The 21,937-nt window shown below is 45.0% G+C and overlaps 1 protein-coding gene across 1 annotated transcript; it reads right to left on the bottom strand.

Annotated features, from left to right (window-relative positions):
• Nucleotides 1-800: 800 nt before the first annotated feature.
• On the bottom strand, nucleotides 801-21,937 carry LOC130488345 (zinc finger protein 420-like). The gene is made up of 3 exons (XM_056862040.1): nucleotides 21,004-21,937; nucleotides 1,087-2,000; nucleotides 801-842 (listed from the first exon to the last, which is right to left on the bottom strand). The coding sequence occupies exons 1-3, from the start codon at nucleotides 21,935-21,937 to the stop codon at nucleotides 801-803; spliced, it is 1,890 nt and encodes a 629-aa protein (XP_056718018.1).

Here is a 21,937-nt window from a genome sequence, read left to right as displayed (position 1 = left end):
CTTAGTTTAGAAAAAACAACTCATACATTCACGTATTTTGCGTTAAAAGAAAAACACAATAACAGAGATTTCAATGATACAAACAACTTTTTATTGAAAGGTAAAAGTTTGCATTTGGCATGCATCTCTCCAGGACTCGTCCTCAGCTGAAATGCCAACAAGAAAGCAAAGAGGACTTGGCCTTTCCCTGATGTTGCCTCCTGGCGCTGGTATTCAGAGGTTGACTGACTCTGAACATGGAGATTCCCTTTAGTTGCCATTGCTAGTAGCCATTGATAGATGGGACCTCCAAGAAATTTAATCCACAACAGGGCACCGTTTCATATTATTCTAACTTCCCACTGGAAAATGATAGCACTCTTTCATTTTGGAAAAGGTAATGTGAGGTATTACTCAATTTCACCTCCTTGGTGAATGACCCATTAATATAATATGATTTCACAAAGGAATGCAAGAGGGTTCTAGAGAAAAATGTGTAGGTATTGATCAACAGGGTGCTACATATATTTGGTTGAGGAAAAGATGGGGGATAGAAAGGAGGAAAATGGGCACAGAGCTGGGTCTTGTCAAGGGCAGCTACCATAAGACAGATGAGGGCTGCATACTGTCAGGTCAGCCACTTCAACTGGTTTCCTGCATGCATCTGTGACTGGATGGCTCTTCTGCTGTGTGAACCATCTGGTATGCAGTTAGGTGGTCATTCAAAGGGAAGCACATTCCACCCTCCATGCACTTATATGGCTTCTCCCTAGGTTGAATCTTTCATGTGTAATTATGAGGCTATTCAGAGAGAAGCACTTTCAACACTCCAAGCATTTATATGGCTTCTCCCCTGTGTGAATCTTTTGATGTGAAGTGGGCATTCTGAGAGAAGCACTTTCCTCATTCTAAAAATTTATATGGCTTTCCCCCTGTGTGAATCCTTTGATATGCAATTAGGTAGCCACTGTAAGAGAAGCACTTCCACACTCCAACCCTTTATAATGCTTCTCCCCTATGTGAATCCTTTGATGTGCAGTTACGGTGCCATTCTGAGAGAAGCACTTTCCACACTCCAAGCATTTATATTGCATCTCCCATGTGAACCTTTTGATGTCTAGTTAGGAGGGGATTTTTTGAGAAGCTCTTTCCACATTCCAAGCATTTATATGGCTTCTCCCCTGTGTGAACCTTTTGATGTTGACTTCGGTCACAATTCCGAGAGAAGCACTTTCCACACTCCAAGCATTTATATGGCTTCTCTCCTGTGTGAATCCTTTGATGTATAGTTAGGCTAAAATTCTGGAAGAAGCACTTACCACACTCCAAGCATTTATATGGCTTCTCCCCCGTGTGAATCTTTTTATGTGCAGTTAGGTGGCCATTCCGAGAGAAGCACTTTCCACACTCCAAGCATTTATATGGCTTCTCCCCTGTGTGAATCTTTTGATGTGCAGTTAGGTGGCCATTCCGAGAAAAGCACTTTCCACACTCCAAACATTTATATGGCTTCTCCCCTGTGTGAATCTTTTGATGTTCAGTTAGGTAGCCATTCCGAGACAAGCACTTTCCACACTCCAAGCATTTATATGGCTTCTCCCCTGTGTGAACCCTTTTATGTCTAGTTAGGAGGGGATTCTTTGAGAAGCACTTTCCACACTCCAAGCATTTATATGGCTTCTCCCCTGTGTGAACCTTTTGATGTTGACTTAGGTCGCCATTCCGAAAGAAGCACTTTCCACAATCCAAGCATTTATATGGCTTCTCCCCTGTGTGAATCCTTTGATGTGTAGTTAGGATGCAGTTCTGGAAGAAGCACTTTCCACACTCCAAGCATTTATATGGCTTCTCCCCTGTGTGAACCTTTTGATGTTGACTTAGGTCAGAATTTCGAGAGAAGCACTTTCCACACTCCAAGCATTTATATGGCTTCTCTCCTGTGTGAACCTTTTGATGTTGACTTAGGTCACCATTCCGAGAAAAGCACTTTCCACACTCCAAGCATTTATATGGCTTCTCTCCTCTGTGAAGCTTTTGATGTCGACTTAGGTCACAATTCCAAGAGAAGCACTTTCCACATTCCAAGCATTTATATGGCTTCTCCCCTGTGTGAACCTTTTGATGTTGACTTAGGTCGCCATTCCGAGAAAAGCACTTTCCACACTCCAAGCATTTATATGGCTTCTCCCCTTTATGAATCTTTTCATGTTGTTTTAGTCCACTACTCCTGTGGAAGGTCTTTCCACATTCCAAGCATTTATATGTTTTCCAGCATGTTGCAACATTCTGATATGTTTTAACACTTAATTTGCAGGGGAACCCATTCTCATTCATGGTACCATTATGCCTTCTCTTCCTCTTACATGTTACATGTTGGGTTGAGGCTTCAGGTTGATTTCTGCTCTGACAGGCAACCAATTCCTTCATCTGCTTCTGTATTACGTTCCTTTTCCATAGCACTTGATCCCCAGGTTTTGCTTCCACCTCCCAATCATTGTCTTTTTCCACAACTCTCCTTCCTGATTCCTTTGGACGTGCCATCTCCCTCAGATCTGCAACTGCAAAAGAGAGGCAGAAATCAAGTAAGAATGAAAAGGTATAAATACCAGTGAGCAGGTACAGTCAGTGGCAACTTGTATTTTTGACAATGAAACTGCGGGGCCTGGAAAAACCTCAGCAATATTTAACCACAGACCAGAATGTCTTGGAAAAAGGAGAAACAGGTGACCAAAGGAAGAGGGAACAGATTTCTTTCTTCTATTCCAGAAAGTTTCTCTTGAGACCACCTCAAGGTTCATATGTTTTCTGGTATTTATTCAGGCAACACACAGAAATCGAATAGGAAAATAAATGTTAAAACACAGTCTTGAATGTTATTGAAATAAGGCGTCAGTGACCTTTTGAGGGCTGCTTTGACCTTTGAGAAAGAATTTCCCTGGGCCAGACCCAGCATCAATGACAACCTGGCGTGAGTCTTGCCTGACTCTTCCAGGACTGGTGGCTCTCTACTGTTCAACAGCAGCTGCACTGCAAAAGCCAGTGTGGTATAGTGGTTAGAATTTCAGACTAGGCTCTGGGAGACTGAGATCTGAATTCCCACTCTACTCCACTGGGAGACTTTGGCTGCATCACACACGCATAGCCAAACCTACCTCACAGTGTCGTAGAGAGGATAAAATGAAGGAGCAGAGAATTCTGTAAGCTGCTTTGAACCACTATTGGGAAGAAAGGTGGAGTATAAAGCAAATAAATCTTCAATACAGCTGGAAGTGGGAGGGGGGCAGTTAAAAGAAAGGTGGAAGGAATAACTCATTAAAAATGAAGCTACATGTCTCAATATTAGCCCCCCATTTCAGGATGACGGTGGGACTCGCAGTGTCAAATATGAAGGGGACTGGACCATTCTGGGCAGAGATTACCTCTTCAGCACCCCTCTGCTATTTGCAAAGGTCTACTCATGAAAAGCCAGGAAAGTGCCACAGCACAGACAGGGAGGGTGGGAAATATCTCCCCTCTACAAGACAAACGCGATCTAGCAACTTCCCTAACCTATCAGATCCGGTGTGGTGGTTGAAGCGTCCAATTAGGATCTAAGAGACACAGCTTCAGATACCCAGAACTCCTCCATGGGTGCTCCCTGGGGGACCTGTTGCCAGTCACAGCCTCTCAGCCAGACCTACCTGGCAGGATTGTTGTGAGGATAAAAAGGAGGGAGGGAATCAATGTAAGCTGCTTTGTGTCTCCACAGCTGCTCTGAGCCTGGCTTGCTGTAGGAGAGTGGGTTAGAAGAATGTCAAATAAATAAATAAATAAAAATAGAGAAAAAAAGCTGCACAGACAGGGAGGGTGGAAAATATTCCTTCCTTTACAAAACAAAGGGGTTTAAAAATGTCTTTGAATCCCCCCCCCCGCCCCCGCTGCAAGCTAGGGGTTGTGAACACCGGGGTGGGAAATTCCTTCTCTGGCCGAGTCAAATCAACAATGCCATTCCTCCTCTCCTCCCATCAGCTTCCATCACTCAAACAATGGACTGTGGGAGAGCCACTCCCCGTCAAAAGTGAATGGCCAAAGAAGAAAATGGGAGCTGCAGGCATTTGCCAGTTATCTGAAGGACAACTTGGTGATCCGAGGAAAGCCCGGATTTGTCCCAAACAGGTCCTGCCAGACCAACCTCGCCGCCGTTCTGATCGAGTAACGGGCTTCCTGGATTGTGGAAATGCTGTCGACGTTGTTTACCTGGATTTCAGTAAAGCAACTGACAGGATTCCTGATGATGTTCTGATGAAAAAACTGGACTGTGGACTGGACTCCAGAATAATTAGGTGGACAGGGAACTAGTTGGAGAACTGCCCCCAAAGAGTAATTGTCAATAGCATTTCATCTGATTGGAGGGAGGTGACCAGCTGGGAGCCACAGGGCTTTGTTTTGGGCCTGGTACTTTCCAATATTTTTAGAAATTATCTGGATGAGGGGGAGGGCTACTCATTTAAATTTTCAGATAACAGCAAACTAGGAGTAGCGAACACTCCACAAGATAAAGACTTCAGAACGCCCTGGAAAAGTGGGCAGATGTGAACAAGATGCTATTCAACAAGAGTAAGTGCAGATTTCCCATCTGATGTGGGCAGAAAGGAGCAGGTGCAGATGAGAATGATGAGGAAAATGAGGGGCTTGGAGAACAAACCCTAGAAAGAAAGGTGAGGGAGTTGGGAATGTTTAGTCTGGAGGAGGTTGAGGGGGGACATGATCGCTCTCTTTAAGTGCTTGAAGGGCTGTCATTTAGAGGAGAACAGGGAACTGTTCCTGTTGGAAGAAGATAGGATTTGCAATAATGGGTATAAATTATGGGTGGAAAGATATCGGCCGAACATTAGGAAAACTTTTTTTACAGTCAGAGTAGTTCTGCATTGGAATTGGCTGCCTAGGGAGGTGGTGAGGCGTGCCCTCACTGGCAGTCTTCAGGCACTGGCTGGAGGAACACTTGTCAGGGGTGATCTAGGCTGATCCTGCATTGAACAGGGGGTTGGACTAGAAGGCCTACATGGCCCCTTCCAATTCTATGATTCTGTGATTCTAACCTAACTAGATATTGTCCATCCCTCCCAATCAGAGTCCTCTTCATCAACACATTTGTCACTAGAGCATGGAAATAATTCATGCTTTCAATTTCAGACATTGTAATATTCATATCCGTGGGAGTTGCATTCTTAAAGTGTGTCCTGAAATTCAATAGGGCCAAAGGAAGATGCCACCCCCTCCCTACACATCTTGATTTATAATTAAACGGGAATAATCCATACTCAGAGAGACCACGGTCTCATAATTTTCCTTCGTCACTTCCCAGTAGAGTTTCCTTCGGCCTGGATCCAGAAGAGCCCATTCCTCCTTCGTGAAGAACACGGCTACCTCCTCAAAGGACACTGGTGATCTCTGAAAGAGGAAAATATGTCCCTGTTGATTATCAATTCCTGTCCCCAAGCATTCAAGCAAGAAGATAGGATCCAATTGGATATTCAGTTGATTAAAAGAATGCAATACATTAAACCGACAGCAAGGAAAATTGCATTCGTTTTTTGACCCTCTGACACCTACTGAAAGTCTCCTATAAATACAAATTCGGAAAATTGCAAAGAATTGGGCTTCTCTTGATCAAGTTCAATCAAATTTTAAAAAGATACCCTAACTGACTGTCTACCACTGCCTACTATACTATCTTTGCACATTTAACTCCAGAAATACACAGAAATTATGTTTCCAGAGAAGGTTTCTGCTTTGAACATTTTTGACTGCAGAGGTATTCTATGTTACTCTAAAGTTTAAAAAAGGAAGCAAAAGAGGGAGGGAGGGAAATCTCTAAACAACAGGAAAAAAGAGGTACAAAATACTAGAGGTCAAGAACAAGGATACAATTAACCAAAGTGTATATAATCCATATAAAAAAGTGAAGTACAAAGATGGTTATTATAATTAGCATATATATATATGAAATAGTTCAGCAGTTCTCAAAAATAATACACATCTCATGTAATACAGCAATTCTCATCAGCAGTTCTCAATAGTAATACATATATCATGTGGTTCTTGTAGGTTATCAGGGCTGTGTAAACGTGGTCTTGGTATTTTCTTTCCTGACGTTTTGCCAGCAGCTGTGGCAGGCATCTTCAGAGGAGTAACACTGAAGGACAGTGTCTCCCAGTGTCAAGTGTGTAGGAAGAGTAATATATAGTCAGAAAGGGTTGGGTTTGAGCTGAATCATTGTCCTGCAAAAAATAACGAAGGTAATGTGCTAATCATTGTCCTGTAAGTAAAGGTAATGTGCTAATCATTGTCCTGTAAGATTAGCACATTACCTTTGTTATTTTTTGCAGGACAATGATTCAGCTCAAACCCAACCCCTTTCTGACTATATATTACTCTTGACACTGAGACACTGTCCTTCAGTGTTACTCCTCTGAAGATGCCTGCCACAGCTGCTGGCGAAACGTCAGGAAAGAAAATACCAAGACCACGGTTACACAGCCCGGATAACCTACAAGAACCAATGAACTCTGACCGTGAAAGCCTTCGACAATATTCATATATCATTTGGTTCAGCAATTCTCAATATGATACACATATCGTGTGATAACTTTTTTGACAACAATACCCAGAGACACACAACAAAAATAAGTCAGGATGCCGGCTAATAAATACTGTTTCGAGTCGTCATCAGTTGTAAACGTCTAGTAGCTCCAGAAACCAGAATTTCTATGGCAGATTCAAAGTATGCGGAATTGTATGCCATCACAAGTAAAGCGTCTTGGCTCTTGCTCATGGGTCACAAAATGTTGTGCGCATACAGATGAATTAATTAAGATCACTGTGTGTTTTGTTCTATTCTGTCCCTTTGTGTCTTGGTGGCAGAGAGATGCAGGACACAAAACATCCAGCACAAACCTGCAGCCTCAGAGACCTTGTCAGATACTTGCGGATTGTGGAATGGCTGCAGCTTGTACAACACACACCCTTCAACTGCAAGCAATCTGCTGCATCATCTCCATGGATTTGGGATTTCACATTAAAGCAATGGTGTAAAGCAAAGACGTGAGGGGAGGAGAGTGTTACGGATACCGTGGACTGTCAAAAAAAAAAATCAGTGGTTTCTAGATCAAATCAAGCCTCAGCTGACCCTAGAAGCTAAAATGACTAAACTGAGGCTATTGTATTTTGGCCACATTATGAGAGGACAAGAGCCACTGGAAAAGACAGTCATACTAGGAAAAGTTGAGGGCAGCAGGAAAAGAGGAAGACCCAACAAGAGATGGATTGACTCAATAAAGGAAGCCACAGCCCTCAATTTGCAAGATCTGAGCAAGGCTGTCAAAGACATGACATTTTGGAGGACTTAGATTCATAGGGTCGCCATGAGTCGGAAGCGACTTGATGGCACTTAACACACACAAGGCAAAGATAAACACCTTGCAGAAAAATTAGTAAGTGGGGGGTAGATTTTCTTACTTATGATATTTAAATGAAAGCGAGGAGGTTCTTGTAGGTTATCCGGGCTGTGTAACCGTGGTCTTGGAATTTTCTTTCCTGACGTTTCGCCAGCAACTGTGGCAGGCATCTTCAGAGTAGTAACACTGAAGGAGCCTCACTACTGGCATAAGGTTCAGGATGATTGTGGGAGTTGTGATGACAGAAATGACAGGAATCACAATATGCTGGTCCAGATTACTTGCGGAACATCCCTGTGTTTTTAGGAATGGAAGCGAAGGTTCACTTGTGAGGAGCCAGGAAGGTGGAGGGCAGCACAAACAGGGAGGGTGAATTAAATCCCCCTCTGTCACAAATCAAACCTTCCGACCACTTGCCCATTCAGAGGTCTTCTTGAGGATGATGCTCATGGGATATACATTCCACAGGAAGCAACAGAAGGTACTTAAAATACTTCTACTACAGGAGTAAAATATAGCCAAACACCTGCTTGGGAGTTAGCCTGTGGAGCGTGCAAAAAGCAAAATTGTGAGTGTAGCTATCTACAGGGGCCAGAAAGAACAGACAACGAACCCGGCTGGATCAGACCAGGGCTCCATCTAGCTATTAACAATAAAATAAATCCAGGCTGGTTGCACAGAACAAATTCAAGAGAGGGAAAACCCAAGCACCTCCCACCCAAATGCACAAATCCTGCCCAGGAAGCCATTCTCTCTACACTCCCACTTCTCATTCGCTCCCATTCACACAGACTTCCTCTCCCCTCTCCTATTCATGCTGTTGAAGAAATCCTCAACTCACCTTTTCAGTAGATGTGCAAGAGCCAAATTCTCCCTCCAGCCAGGGAAAATGAGACTGAAGAGAGGCCCCGTGTATCTGCTTATTCCATAAATTTCCTTCTCCACCTCCTGGAAAAACCACACCCTGGACACCTAGGAAAGGCAGAGCGGACTTCTCTGGTGCTTGCAAGGCTTTCTGGGAATTGGAGTTCCCTGCAACAAGACCCAAACAGAAAAAAACCCAGAAGTATTGTCGAAGGCTTTCACGGTCAGAGTTCATTGGTTCTTGTAGGTTATCCGGGCTATGTAACCGTGGTCTTGGAATTTTCTTTGCTGGCGAAACGTCAGGAAAGAAAATTCCAAGACCACGGTTACACAGCCCGGATAACCTACAAGAACCAATAAACCCAGAAGTATTTGGGAATGTGGAAGAAGGTTTCTGTGCTCATTGGTTGCTTTTGGGGGCAGCTTCCTTCTTTCTTAAGAAATCTCCTACTGCAGTGAGCTGTGTACTCTTCAGGCTCAATACAAAACTCAATACAAAACCGGAGATATGAATGGAGGGTAAATGTGCATTCCCGAAGGGGGGCTGAAAGAGTTTAGGGGGTGGTGTGACTCGTATGGTAGCGTAATTGCCACTTACACCACCCAGATGGGCATCAACACCAGCACAGGGGTATTTACGCTGCCACAGGGGAGCCGTGGCCACTGCAAAAGTATCTTTGGTGCAAGGGCTCATGCCAGTGCCCAACAGGCTATTCCTGTGGGCAGAGCTGACTTTCGTCAGCTTCTAAAGCCCTTTCGGCCTGATAATGCCCCTCTTTGAAAGCGCCTAGTTACACCTGCTAAAATGGTGGCATCGCCCTGTGAAACGCAATGGAACGTTTCATAGGGTTTTCTGCAAATTACTGTTTTTGGGTTGCTGCACCTAGCAGCAAACTGATCAGGAGGTGCATTGCAACTAACCCCCTTCAGGAATGGGCTGTTAGACACACAAAAAGGACAGATCTAAGAATATTGGAGGAATTACCAGGTCGAAAGGGCTTTAGAAGCTGATGAAAGTCAGCTTGGCCCACAGAAACGCCCTGTTTGGCACTGGCAAACCCTTGCACTCAAGATACACTTTTGCGGTGGCTGCAGAACCCCTGCAGCAGCATAAATGCTGCAGCATAAGTACTTGAAGGGCTGTTATATAGAGGAGGGTGCCGAGTTGTTTTCTGTTGCCCCAGAAAGCCGGACCAGAACCAACGCGTTGAAATTAAATCAAAAGAGTTTCCATCTACACATTAGGAATAATTTTCTAACAGTTAGAGCGGTTCCTCAGTGGAACAGGCTTCCTCGGGAGGTGGTAAGTGCTCCTTCCCTGGAGGTTTTTAAGCAGAGGCTAAATGGCCATCTGTCAGAAATGCTGATTCTATGACCTTAGGCAGACCATGAGAGGGAGTGCATTTTGGCCATCTTCTGAGCATGGAGTAGGGGTCACTGGGGGTGTGATGGGGAGGTAGTTGTGAAATTCCTGCATTGTGCAGGGGGTTGGACTAGATGATTTTGGTGGTCCCTTCCAACTCTACGATTCTATGAAAGGAAGATCTCAAGGAGGGAACAGTATTGAAAATACTTACCATTATAGGACAAAAATATGGCTAAACAAAACTGCAGGTGTTAACCCACGGAGGGCGCAGGGGGCTTTCCCCTATGAAAAAATACTATGTGGTTGGTGAAGGGAGTGAGTGGGTGGGGTCTTGTCTATATTACTAGTGTCCTGCCTGTCTGTCTTTTTGTGGCAGGCCTACCTCCTCAGGAAACAAGGCTAGGCACTGGAAACTTGGTCTCCAACTTTAGGATGATCTTGGGAGGCCAAATTTCACCTCCTCGTTCTTCCCAACTTCCAGAGAGATATTTCCTGAAGTGCAGAGCTGTGATGAGAGAAGGGATTTCCGCCCCTTCCCCCGTCTGTCTTGATCTCTATTAACAATATTAAATTGTGGGCCTCATCCGTGTCTGGCCTGGCTCTCCCTGGGACTGCTCTGAGGGGGCCAAACAAGAGCAGAACGTTATGAAGAGAAGCCCTACCTGGAAACCTGTCTGCTGCGCCTTTTGCCTGGCTTCTCTTCCCCACATGCCACCTTCCTTCCTCACCATCTTTCTCACAAGACAGAAGTGCTCACAGACGACTCTCGTTTTCCCTCTGCCCAGATTTTACCTGCAACTTTCCATCCAGCCCAGCTGATTCCACCCCAAGGAGTGGTGCCTCGGGAGGGTCTCAGGCAGGGGCCTTTCCCAGCCCCACAACCCAAAATCTTCCTGTCTAAACCCTTTTTCGAGCGTCATGACTGAACTCCAGACTTTCGAGATGCAGAACGCAACTTCTGTCACTGAGCGAGGGCCCCTCCTCTGGCTTAGTCAAATCAAAAATGATCATCCCTCCTCTCCTCCCATCAGCCTCAGCCACTCAAACAAAGGACTGTGGGAGAACCACTCTGCGCCAAAATAGAAAGGCCGAAGAACAAAACAGGAGCAGCGGAGATTTTCTAGCAGGAACCTAACTCAGATTGCCCGTCTCTCCCAAGCAGAGCCCTTTTCATCAACAGATTGCTCTTTACAGTATGGAATGCTTGATGCTTTTTTTTTTTTAACAGGAGCTGTAAGATCCCTGGGTGTGGGAGCTTCGTTCTTTCTTCTGTGGCAAATGAAAGTGTGTCCTGAATGTCAAGAGGGCCAAAGGAAGCTGCCATCTCCTCCCTTCTCTTCCACGCTCATAATAAAAGGGAAACAATTCTTACCCAGAGAGGCCACCATCTCGTAATTTTCCTCCATAACTTCCCAGAAGAGTTTTCTTTGCCCTAGATCCAGGAGAGCCCATTCCTCCTCCGTGAAGAACACGGCTACCTCCTCAAAGGGCACTGTGGATCTCTGAAAGAGGAAAAGATGGCCCAGTTGATGATCAATTCCTGTCCCTGAGAATTCAAGAAATAAAGAAGAATCCCATTGGCCAGTCAACTGATTAGAAGAGCGATATACATCAAACTGACAGCAATGAAAATTGCATCCGTTTTTTTCAATCTCGGACAATTAGAATATACTGAAAATCTCCAAGAAATACAAATTCAGAACTGGCCTTCTCTTGGTCAAGTAAGCTACTGCATCATCTCAGCAGATGTAAAATTTCATATAACAGAAACGGGTTCAGGCAAAGATTAAAATACTGCAGAAGATTTCCTAAATGCAGGGGGGAGGGGATTATTCTTATATATAAAAACAAAATGAAAACTGATAGATCGTGATGGGTAGCCGTGTTAGTTTGTCTATAGCAGTAGAAAAGAGCAAGAGTCCAGTAGCACCTTAAAGACTAACAAAACTAGAGGACTGTGGACTGGACCCTAGGACAGTTAGGTGGATAAAGAACTGGTTGCAGAACAGCACTCAAAGAGTAGCTGTCAATGGCATTTCATCCGGAGGGAGGGAGTTATCCATTGGGGTGTCACAGGGTTTGGTTCTGGGCCCGGTACTTTTCCATATTTTTATAAGTGATCTGGATGACGGTGTGGAGGGACCGCATTAAATTTGCAGATGACACCAAATTGGGAGCAGCAGCGAACACTCCAGAAGCCAGAGGCAGAATTCAATGAGATCTGAACACATTGGAAAAGTGGGTGGATGCGAACAAGGTGCAATTCAACAAGGATAAGTGCCGAGTTCTACATCTGGGTAACAAAAATGAGGGACATGCATACTGGATGGGGGATGCACTTCTGAATAGCAGCGTGTGTGATCAAGATCTTTGGGTACGGGAGGACCAGAAGTTAAATATGAGCAGCACGTCATAGTTCCGCTGTACACAACATTGTTCAGGCTGCACCTGGAGTATGGTGTGCAGTTCTGGAGGCCTCACTTCAAAAAGGATGTGGACCGAATCAAGCAGGTGCAGAGGTGAGCGACGAGGATGATCAGGGGCCTGGAGACCAAGCCCTACGAGGAAAGGCTGAGGGAATTGGGAATGTTTAGTCTGGAGAAGAAGAGGTTGAGGGGGGAGCTGTCATTTAGAGGAGGGAAGGGAGCTGTTCCTGTTGGCAGCAGAGGATAGGACTCACAATAAAGGGGTGTAAATTGCAGGTGGAAGGGTACCGGCTGGATATTAGGAAATTTTTTTACAGTAAAAGTTGTTCGACAGTGGAATCAGCTGCCTAGGGAGGTGGTGAGCTCCCTCTCATTGGCAGTCTTTAAGCAGAGGCTGGACAAACACTTTTCAGGGATGCTCTTGGCTAATCCTGCATTAAGCAGGGGGTTCGACTAGATGGCCTGCATGGCAGGGGTGTCAAACATAAGGCCCGAGGGCCAGATCCGGCCCCTTGAGAGCTCTTCTCTGGCCGGCAAGCCAACTGAGGCAGTCACCCCTCCCACTCTCCATATGGGCTAGCAAGGCATAGCCCAGCCCAACCAAGTGACACTTATGTCGCAGCCAGCCCTCAGTAACAATTGAGTTCGACACCCCTGCTGTATGGCCCTCTAATATTTTGCAATGGAAGTGATGGTTCATTCCAGAGAAGCAGTGCCGGATTTACGTATAAGCTAAACAAGCTCTAGCTTAGGGCCCCACTCTCTTGGGGACCCCCAAAAAATTTAAAGGAAAAAAAAAACCTGGATGTACATTTCCAAAATATAAGATAAAAAATAAATAAAATAAAACCTACATACAGCAACAGTGTTTTGTGTTGTGTAGGCTCCTATGATGTAAGTAATGGCCTGCTAGTGTGACAGCAGGTAGACTTCCCCTGACTATGGAAGATCCACTGATTTAGCAATTTGTAATAATCTCTTTTCCTTTCTGTAAAATGTATTAGGACAGCCAGGGAATAGCTTGTTGCTGGGCAGAATATCCCTGTATGTCTGTGTGCTAAGGAAGTGGGTTAAGAGTCATGGAGAGCCTGCTCCCTATTAGGTCCATAAATTACCATATAGCATATATTCAATGCAAAAAACAGCAACAATCTGTTGTTGACAAAGGACAGCTGGACATATAACGGGCCCCCATTACCTTCAATAGCTTAGGGCCTCATCCAACCTAAATCCGGCCCTGCAGAGAAGCCAGGAAGGTGGAGGAAGCAAAGACAGGCCGAGTGAATTAGATGACAACCCCTTGACGCACCTTCAGTCCAGTTGCCGGTTCAGAGATCTTCTCGAGGATGGTGCTCATTGGGATCATGCACCAGAAAAGGCAACATTATGCAATGAAAATACAATTAGCACCCTAGGGCCAAACGCCAGAGCAGGGAGCCACGGGGGGGATAGTGACAGTCCACCAACCCTGATGGATCAGATCAAGCTGTTGACAATAAAATAAACTCAGGCTGGTTGCAGGAAACACATCCAGAGGACAAGAAACGCAAGCCCCCGCCCTGATCGTGGTGCTCCCTCCGGCCCCCTCTTCCCCTCCGATTCACACGTGTCTTCTCTCCCCCTTGCACATTCTTGCCCAAGATCTTTGCTGCATGCAACCCTCCACTGACTCACCTCCCTTGCAAAAGACGTGCAAAAGCCAGATCCTCCCTCCAGCCGGGGGGAGGCAGAAAGAGGAAAGACCCTAAGGGGCTCCATCTTGCCCAAATCTCCTCCTCCCCCTCTAGGAAAAGCTGCCCCCTTCAACATCTGGGAAAGGCAAGGGTTGACCTCAATGCTTCTCGCAAGGCCTTGTGGGAAATGTAGTTCCCTGCAACAGCCAGACCCAGAGGGAGGAACAGAAGTCTTTGGAAAGAGGGGGTTTCTTGGCTCTTCTGGGGTTGTGGGGGGGGGCAGCCTCCTCCTCTGACGGCCCCCCCTGCAGGGGAGACCAGCTGGAGAGATGCTGACAAAGGGACAGAAGGCAACCCTTTCCTGCCCAAAACTTTAGATTTTGTTGCAGCACTTTGTTCTCCTGCTGGGAACTAAACTTTTCCGGGCGTCGCTGTGTTTTTTATATATATTTGAAAAATTATTGAAAAATTGGAGCCAGCAGTTCCTGGCTTCAAGAATCCTGGAAAATGTCCACCCTTGCATGTGTGTGTGTGTATCCCTAGGTTTCTTCAGCCCCTGAGTAATGTTCCATCCACACTACACACCTAACAAGGTAATAATAATACTGGTCTACCTTACAGGGTTATTGTACAGATTACTGGTCAACAGCTGGTCAACAGCTGGACGGGCCCTTGATCTGCTCCATCAGGGTTGGTGGACTGTCACTATCCCCCCCGTGGCTCCATGCTCTGGCGTTTGGCCCTAGGGTGCTAATTGTATTTTCATTGCATAATGTTTTCAAGCCCCTAGGGAGGGCAACAAGCGGAGATCTGTTGATTTATTTACTTCACTTGTGCCTTGCCCTAAAGGGGACCCAAAGTGGCTGACTTCATTCTCCTCTCCTTCCATTTTATCCTAACGACAGCCCTGGGGTGTAGGTTAGGCTGAGCGTGTGGGACCGCTCCGAGGTCTCCCAATGAGCTTCCATGAGAAAGCTGGGATTTGAACCTGGTTCTCCGAGATCCTAGTCCGACACTCTAAATCACTGCACCTGTTGCACTAATATATGTCTTAAGGGAACAATCCTTTTCCCATAGGAGAGTGTAGTTCCAGCATCTAAAAGGATCCACACAGGGCGAATGTCCGTCCCTTTGGGTGTATCATGACCAATATCCATTTTCAGTATTACACAGGAATTTCAAGTTACAAGTGGACTGGTTCTTTTGCTGTCTCTGAAGTTAGAGATTGCTAGCTCTGCTCCTAGGGTTGCTAGGACCCTCTTCGCCACCAGAATGCCGTAGAGTCCAATGGCCAAAGCGGCCGTTTTCTCCAGGTGAACAAATCTCTATCGACTGGCGATCAATTTTAATAGCAGGAGATCTCCAGCTACAAGGCTGATAGATTTGGATGTGTGAACCACAAAATGGTGGTCGGATGTAGAAATTATTAATCTGATGAAGCAATCACCAGCGAAACAAAGCTTAAACCGGTGGCTTGTCATATTGTTGACATAACTTCTGGCTATGATTTTTACCACGGTGCTTGCTGCACATGGACAACAATACAGCCTTGAGAAAGAGAGAAAGAGACATTATTGGTCAGCCGCCATCAGCTGACTACGGAGGAGCCCAGTGCTTATACAACACAGAGGATCGCAGCAAGTGAATTTGTTGCTGTAGAGACTTGTGTGACTCTGATGAACAGTAATTCGATCCTGTCTCTTTATAGTTATTTGATAAGCTTGTGTTAGTTGTAATATTACAAGGTTTCTTTGTTTATAATGATGATTCTGTGAACTGGAAGTACTTGTCTATGTGAGCATAAGAAAAATATTTATAAAAATAACAAAAAGAATTTTTGTGGTTGCGTGTTGAAATACTGTGTGATAACAGGAGATTTAGCCAGTACCTGGAGGTTGTCAACCCTACCTGCCCCATCCCTCACACAACTACAGTTCCTCGGATTGCCTGAGGTTTAACGTTCACTTTCATGGTATAGACACACCTTTAATTGCTCTTGGAGGGGGGCGGGAAGGAGGACTCAGCTAGCAGGGCTACCTTTGTCCCTTGCATTAAAAAAAAAAAGACCACAGTATTGAAACTATGCAACAAATTCTTGTGCCAAGAATATGTAATTAAGCAACATGTGTAAATTAAACAAATCAAGAATATTTGCATCATTTGGGGTCCCTAACATGGCACCTTTCCTATTGCCCACCAAGTGTTTTTAGGGCTTAAGCCAAGCAGGTAGGGTTTTCAAGTTCCCAGACAGTTAGAGAAAACTGGTACAAGATGTTTTACAGATGGCATTTTGCTCCAAAAGATCTTCAAAAAATGTATAAATCTAATCAAGCTAATTGTTGGAAATGTTCAGAGACCGAAGGCACTTTCTTTCATCAATGGTGAACTGTAGAAAGGCGCAGAAATACTGGAAAGGAATACATGGAGAACTACAAGCTATTTTTCAACAGGACTTTGATATACAACCTAAGTACTTTTTACTGGGAATGATTCCTCTGCAACTAAAATCTTTAGACAAAGAACTTTTTCAATATGGGATGATAGCACCAAGAAAACTCTATGCAAGATACTGGAAAGACAGGAAAATACTTTCATTAAACGAATGGTTTACAAAAATGTACGAATATGCGGACATGGCAAGACTATCCAACTGGATAAAGAAGAACTCGCCAGAAGAACACGAACAGAAATGGCAACTATTCTATGGAAGACACTGTAAATTAAAGATAGAAACAATATGTGTTTAATTGAGCTGATTGTAGATTATTTAAGATATTAGTAAGAATAGATAAAAATAAGAAGTATTGTCGAAGGCTTTCACGGTCAGAGTTCATTGGATCTTGTAGGTTATCCGGGCTGTGTGACCGTGGTCTTGGTATTTTCTTTCCTGATGTTTCGCCAGCAGCTGTGGCAGGCATCTTCAGAGGAGTCACACTGAAGGACAGTGTCTCAGTGTCAAGTGTGTAGGAAGAGTAATATATAGTCAGAAGGGGGTTGGGTTTGAGCTGAGCCATTGTCCTGCAAAGCATTAAAGATAATGTGCTGATCATTGTCCTGTATCAAGATAATGTGCTAATGAGGGTGTGGTATGTTAATGTGGAACCATTGTAACATTGAAAGAACCAACAAAAAATAAGAAGTGCTAAAATAACTGTTTGATATTCGTGAACTACATAATGATAATAGAGATGGAATGAAGTCAAAATAGAAATTAGATTAAAATAGAAGTTTGATGTAAGAGATAAGAAGGGAGAAGACCTGTCCTAGACGCCAACCCAACAAGATGTGTTATACGTTTACTATCCCCTTTTCCCTTTCTTTTCTGTATTACCTAAAAAAATCTAATAAAATCTTATTTTTTAAAAAAGTAAATTAAACAAATCAAGAATATTTGCATAATTTGGGGTCCCTAACACGGCGCCTTTCCTATTGCCCGCCAAGTGTTTTTAGGGCTTAAGCCAAGCAGGTAAGGTTGCCACCTCCAGGTACTAGCTGGAGATCTCCTGCTATTACACATAGAGAATCAGTTCACCTGGAGAAGATGGCTGCTTTGGCAATTGGACCCTATGGCATTTAAGTTCCTCCCCAAATCCCGCCCTCCTCAGGCTCCACCCCCAAAGCCTCCCACCTGTGACGAACAAGGACCTGGCAAGCCTACAAGCAGGGCTTCTGATTGGCCACCGGAGATCTGCTTGGGTGTGCAGATGAGAATAACCTTGTTCCAGCAGCAGCTGCCACCACGGTGTTCGTTTTGCTCTTTCACTCCTCTTTCCCAGTGTCTTTTTAAAAATTACCCCTCTTCTCCCCTTCCGCTTGGGCTTCCTCTGTGTGTGGGTTTGTGTGCATGACTTTGCTTCACGTGGCAGTCTTTTTGTAGTTTTCTCTGCCATTTTGCGGTTGCCCCCACTGCTCTGTAACAGTATGCCAGTGGCACCAACAGGATCCTGGCATAGGTAAGGATGATTAGCTTCATTTCACGTCCGCCTTTCTCGCTGGGACTCAAGGTGGATTACAAAACAACTATTTAGTCAACCAGCAAGCAAATCACATAGTATGATAGAAGGAGAAAGACTGTTCAGGCAATCCTCTTCTTCTCGGCGTAATTTCTGGCGCAGGAAGTCCCGCTCCAGTTTGACATCTTGATCGCCCTACCTCCATTTTTTTTTACCAGGTGTTACCTGCACACTTTCAAATGATAAAGGATAGAAATTGACTTTATTATTATTTTTATTAAAGCTGAGTTTGCCAGGATGCTTCATTCTGCACCCAGTTTCTAGAGCCTATTTGCTAATTGCTTAAAACTCAGACACTGATCATAGAAACAGAAGAGAGAAATGGGCCGTAGCTACGGAGTAGACAGTTGTTTTTCTGGCTCAACTAAAAAAAAGTCCATCTTGGGATCTGTTTTACAAATTGGGAAGCAGATGAACCAGACTTCCCATATGCAATAAGTCTATTCATTTGTCCCTCAGTATCCACCCCTATAAGAAGCATAGACTCGTTCAAAAGAGAATTCCTTGGCAATGGTCCCACCCCTTCCAATTCACTTCAAATAGGGCCATCCAGGGAACACATGAAGCTGCCTTACAGTGAATCAGACCCTCCCTCTATCAAGCTCTGTACTGTCTACTCAGACCCTCTGTGGCTCTCTGGGTTCTCAGGTGGAGAGCTGTCCCGTTACCTACTACTTGATATTTTTTATCTGGAGATGGGAATTGAACCTGGGACCTTCTGCATGCCGAGCAGATGCTCTACCATTAAGCCATGGCCCCCTCCTTGGTAAACCTGCCTTGTACAGAAGGTTTTTCCACATGGTTTTTTTTCATTGGTTCTGGCCCCATACTGCTTCAGGTCATCTCAATTTCCACATGCATTTTAGGACTTACAATTTTCCCTTTGAGGTTTTTTTTTCCCTTTCCTGTCCATTTCCCCCAACCCCATTCTTTCGAGTCCACTTTTACCCCGATCTTTTTCTGTTGGTTTTCTTTGTCCTGCCCACTTCCACCCACTTTTTAATAATAGGACTGTTGTCGTCATGAAACCACTCCCTCTCCCTCCTCCCACCCTGAAGGTGAGTACTTTTGTTTTTGATTTGTAAGAAAGGTAAAAAAAAATATTGATATACCATTGCCATGATAAGTCAGCCAGGTTCTCTGAACCGTCAGCTTTCCTTCTTTAAAAAGTTAACCCTCTGGCCCCCCTCCCTGGCGGAGATATGTCTTTTTCCTTATCCTCAACAAGGAAAGAGGCTAAGGACTTAGTTTAAAAAGAAAGAAAAGAAAGAAAGCTGGCGATGCAGAGAACCTTTTTGACCCATCATTACTGTGGCATATTTTAGTGCCTTTAAAAAAAAAAACCAACAGCCATGATATCGGTATATCGATGTAAGCATGAGCAAGAAATAAAAAGGGTGTGTGGGTGCTGTGACTCCACCAACGATGGCAGGACCCTCCCTTCAAAATCCTGAATCTGTAAGGCACATGCAGAAGAAAATGAACCGACGGCTGGGTCCCCCAAGGTTGGGTGGAAAAGGTAAAGTTATCTAACAGAAAAATGTTTTTTATTTTAAGGTGCTTATATTGCAGTTAAAAACATTACACGTTATAAAACAAGGCACAATGGCAGCCAGCGTGGTATAGTGGTTAAGAGCGGTGGTTTGGAGCGGTGGACACTGTTTGGAGAACTGGTTTTGATTCCCCGCTCCTCCACATGAGCAACGGAGGCTAATCTGGTGAGCTGGATTTGTTTCCTCACTCCTACACATGAAGCCAGCTGGGTGACCTTGGGCTAGTCACAGCTCTCTCAGCCCCACCTACCTCACAGGGTGTCTGGTGTGGGGAAGGGGAAGGGAAGGTGATTGTAAGCCAGTTTGAGTCTCCCTTAAGTGGTAGAGAAAGTGGGCATATAAAGGCCAACTCTTCTTCATAAGACTGATAGACTTAAACTGCTTTACGAGGTTGATACTTGTAGGCACACTATGTATGAGAGACCAATACAGCCCAAGGTAGAACAACTTACAGGTATTCTACCTAGAGGGATTTCTAATTTGAAATGCATTATACAACCTATACACATGCCTGGACTCGTATAAAGCTATCTATATATGGCCATACATTTGTATAATACTTGTGTATTATATGTTTTTATTTGACCACTGATGAAGGCCTGTAGGCCGAAATGCGTATGGTCTGTGTGGTTTAAGTCTATCAACCTTATGAGTTGCCATTGTGCCTTGTTTTATAATTTTTAATGTTTTTAACCGAGATATAAGTGCCTTAAAGTAAAGATATTTTTCTATTATACAATTTTACCTTTTCCACCCAACCTTGGGTACCCAGCTTTTGTTTTATTAAGGTTGGGTTTCTTCCCCCCTTATTTTGTTCAGTGAAAATGAACTGACTCCACAATAGTGAAAATGCAGAGGGAAGGCAGATTCGCGGAAGAACTGTGCCCAAACGGATTCCAATGCATGTGGATCAACTGCCAAGAAAATCAGGAGTCAGTTGAGTGAATCAGGAAAGCCATCTTCATCCTATCAACTGGAGATGCCAAGGATTGATCCCGGGACCTTCTGAATGGCAAGCAGACGCTCTACCACTGAGCCACAGTCCCTCCTCAGTGGGTGGGAAGTTGCTGAAACTAAAACAGGCAAGGAAGCCCTCAAATTTTGGCTTCTCCATGAGAGAAAAGGGTTGGCAATCTATTAGGGGTCCATTTAAGGAGGAACTGTTGAGTGGTGTGGTTGTGCTAGCTACATACTCCCACTTGAGTTGTCTGGTGACAGGAGAGGTTGGGGTTTTGGCTGAAGCTCTTGCTGCACATGGAGTATTCATAGGTCTTCTCTGCGAGGTGGACTCTGTGGTGCTTAGCCAGATTGGAGCTCTGGTGAAAGCTCTTCCCATCATCCAGTCATCTGTTTGGCTTCTCTCTGGTGTGGGCCCTCCAGTGGGCTAGGAGGCTAGAGCTCCCCTAGAAATTTTAAACTGGGCATTCGTACTGTTTCTCTTCGGGATGGATTCTCTGATGCCTGCTAAGGTTTGACCTCGTCCCAAATGCTTTCCCACAGACCAAACACTTGTGGGGTTTCTCTCCGCTGTGGATTCTCATGTGCGCATTGAGGCGTGAGCTTACACTAAAGCTTTTCTCGCAGACAGGGCACTGGAAAGGTTTCTCTCCTGTGTGGATTCTCTGGTGCTTCCTAAAGCAGGAGCTTACCCTGAAGGTTTTCCCACATTCATTGCACTCGTAGGGCCTCTCGCCAGTGTGGATTCTCTGGTGACTATTCAGATAGGAGCTTAGGGTGAAGCTCTTCCCACATTCTGAACATTTATACGGTTTCTCTCCTGTGTGGATCCTGTAATGGGTAATGAGTTTTGACGTTTCTCCAAACCTTAACCCACAGACCGAACACTGGTACGGCTTCTCACCCGTGTGTCTACCCTGGTGAATGAAGAGATCGGAGCTCCGACGGAAGCTTTTGCCACACTCTAAGCACTCGTAGGGCTTTTCTCCCGTGTGGATTCTCTCATGGGCGACAAGGCTAGGTCTCACACTAAAGCTTCTCTCACAGTGGGAGCATTTGTATGGCTTCTCACCTGTGTGTGTTCTCTCGTGGGAACTGAGGCTTGATTTGACACGGAATGCCTTCCCGCACTCAGGGCACACATACGGCTTCTCGCCTGTGTGAATTCTCTGGTGCAGGGTAAGGAAGGAGCTCACCCGGAAGGCCTTCCCACACTCCAAGCACTTGAACGGCTTGTCTCCAGTGTGGATCGTCTTGTGGTTATTCAGGTGCGACTTCTTACTAAAGCTCTTCCCACATTCTGAGCACTTGAATGGTTTGTCTTGTGCGTGGGTCCTGAAGTGCGCGATAAGGCCGGACCGGTCGCTGAAGGTTTCGCCACAGTCTGAACTTGCCTGTGGGTTCTCTTCTGTGCGGGTACGCTGATGCTTTTTCTGGCCTGAGCTCTGGCAGAATGTTTCTCTGGACTCTGTGTTTTTCTTATCACTGATGCTCTTTTGAGCTGACTCCACATCTGTGTCCACAGAAGAGATGGTAGGGTGGCTTCCTGGGGACCTCTTTGAGGCCTCTCTCTGCTCATAATTCAGCTGTAAGCCTCTTCCTGTCAGTGTTCCTTTTTCTTCGGATCTTGGGGATTGATCCTTCTCCTCCTCCTCCCCACTCTCCCTCAT

The sequence above is a fragment of the Euleptes europaea genome, chromosome 1 (genome assembly GCF_029931775.1).
Source record: "Euleptes europaea isolate rEulEur1 chromosome 1, rEulEur1.hap1, whole genome shotgun sequence".
Lineage (NCBI taxonomy): Eukaryota > Metazoa > Chordata > Lepidosauria > Squamata > Sphaerodactylidae > Euleptes > Euleptes europaea.
The sequence above is the reverse complement of the archived record's forward strand: the minus strand, read 5'-3'. Positions and strand labels throughout refer to the sequence as shown.

Coding starts and splice junctions, on each gene's coding strand:
- LOC130488345 (XM_056862040.1), bottom strand. CDS start 21,937: ATGAGGGAGAGTGGGGAGGAGGAGGAGAAGGATCAATCCCCAAGATCC. Junction 2,001..21,003: donor TCACCAGAGAATCCACACTG/GCGAGAGGCCCT, acceptor AGCTTCACAGAG/GAGAGAAGCCATATAAATGC. Junction 843..1,086: donor TCCTAACTAGACATCAAAAG/GTTCACATGGGA, acceptor TCACATCAAAAG/ATTCACACAGGGGAGAAGCC.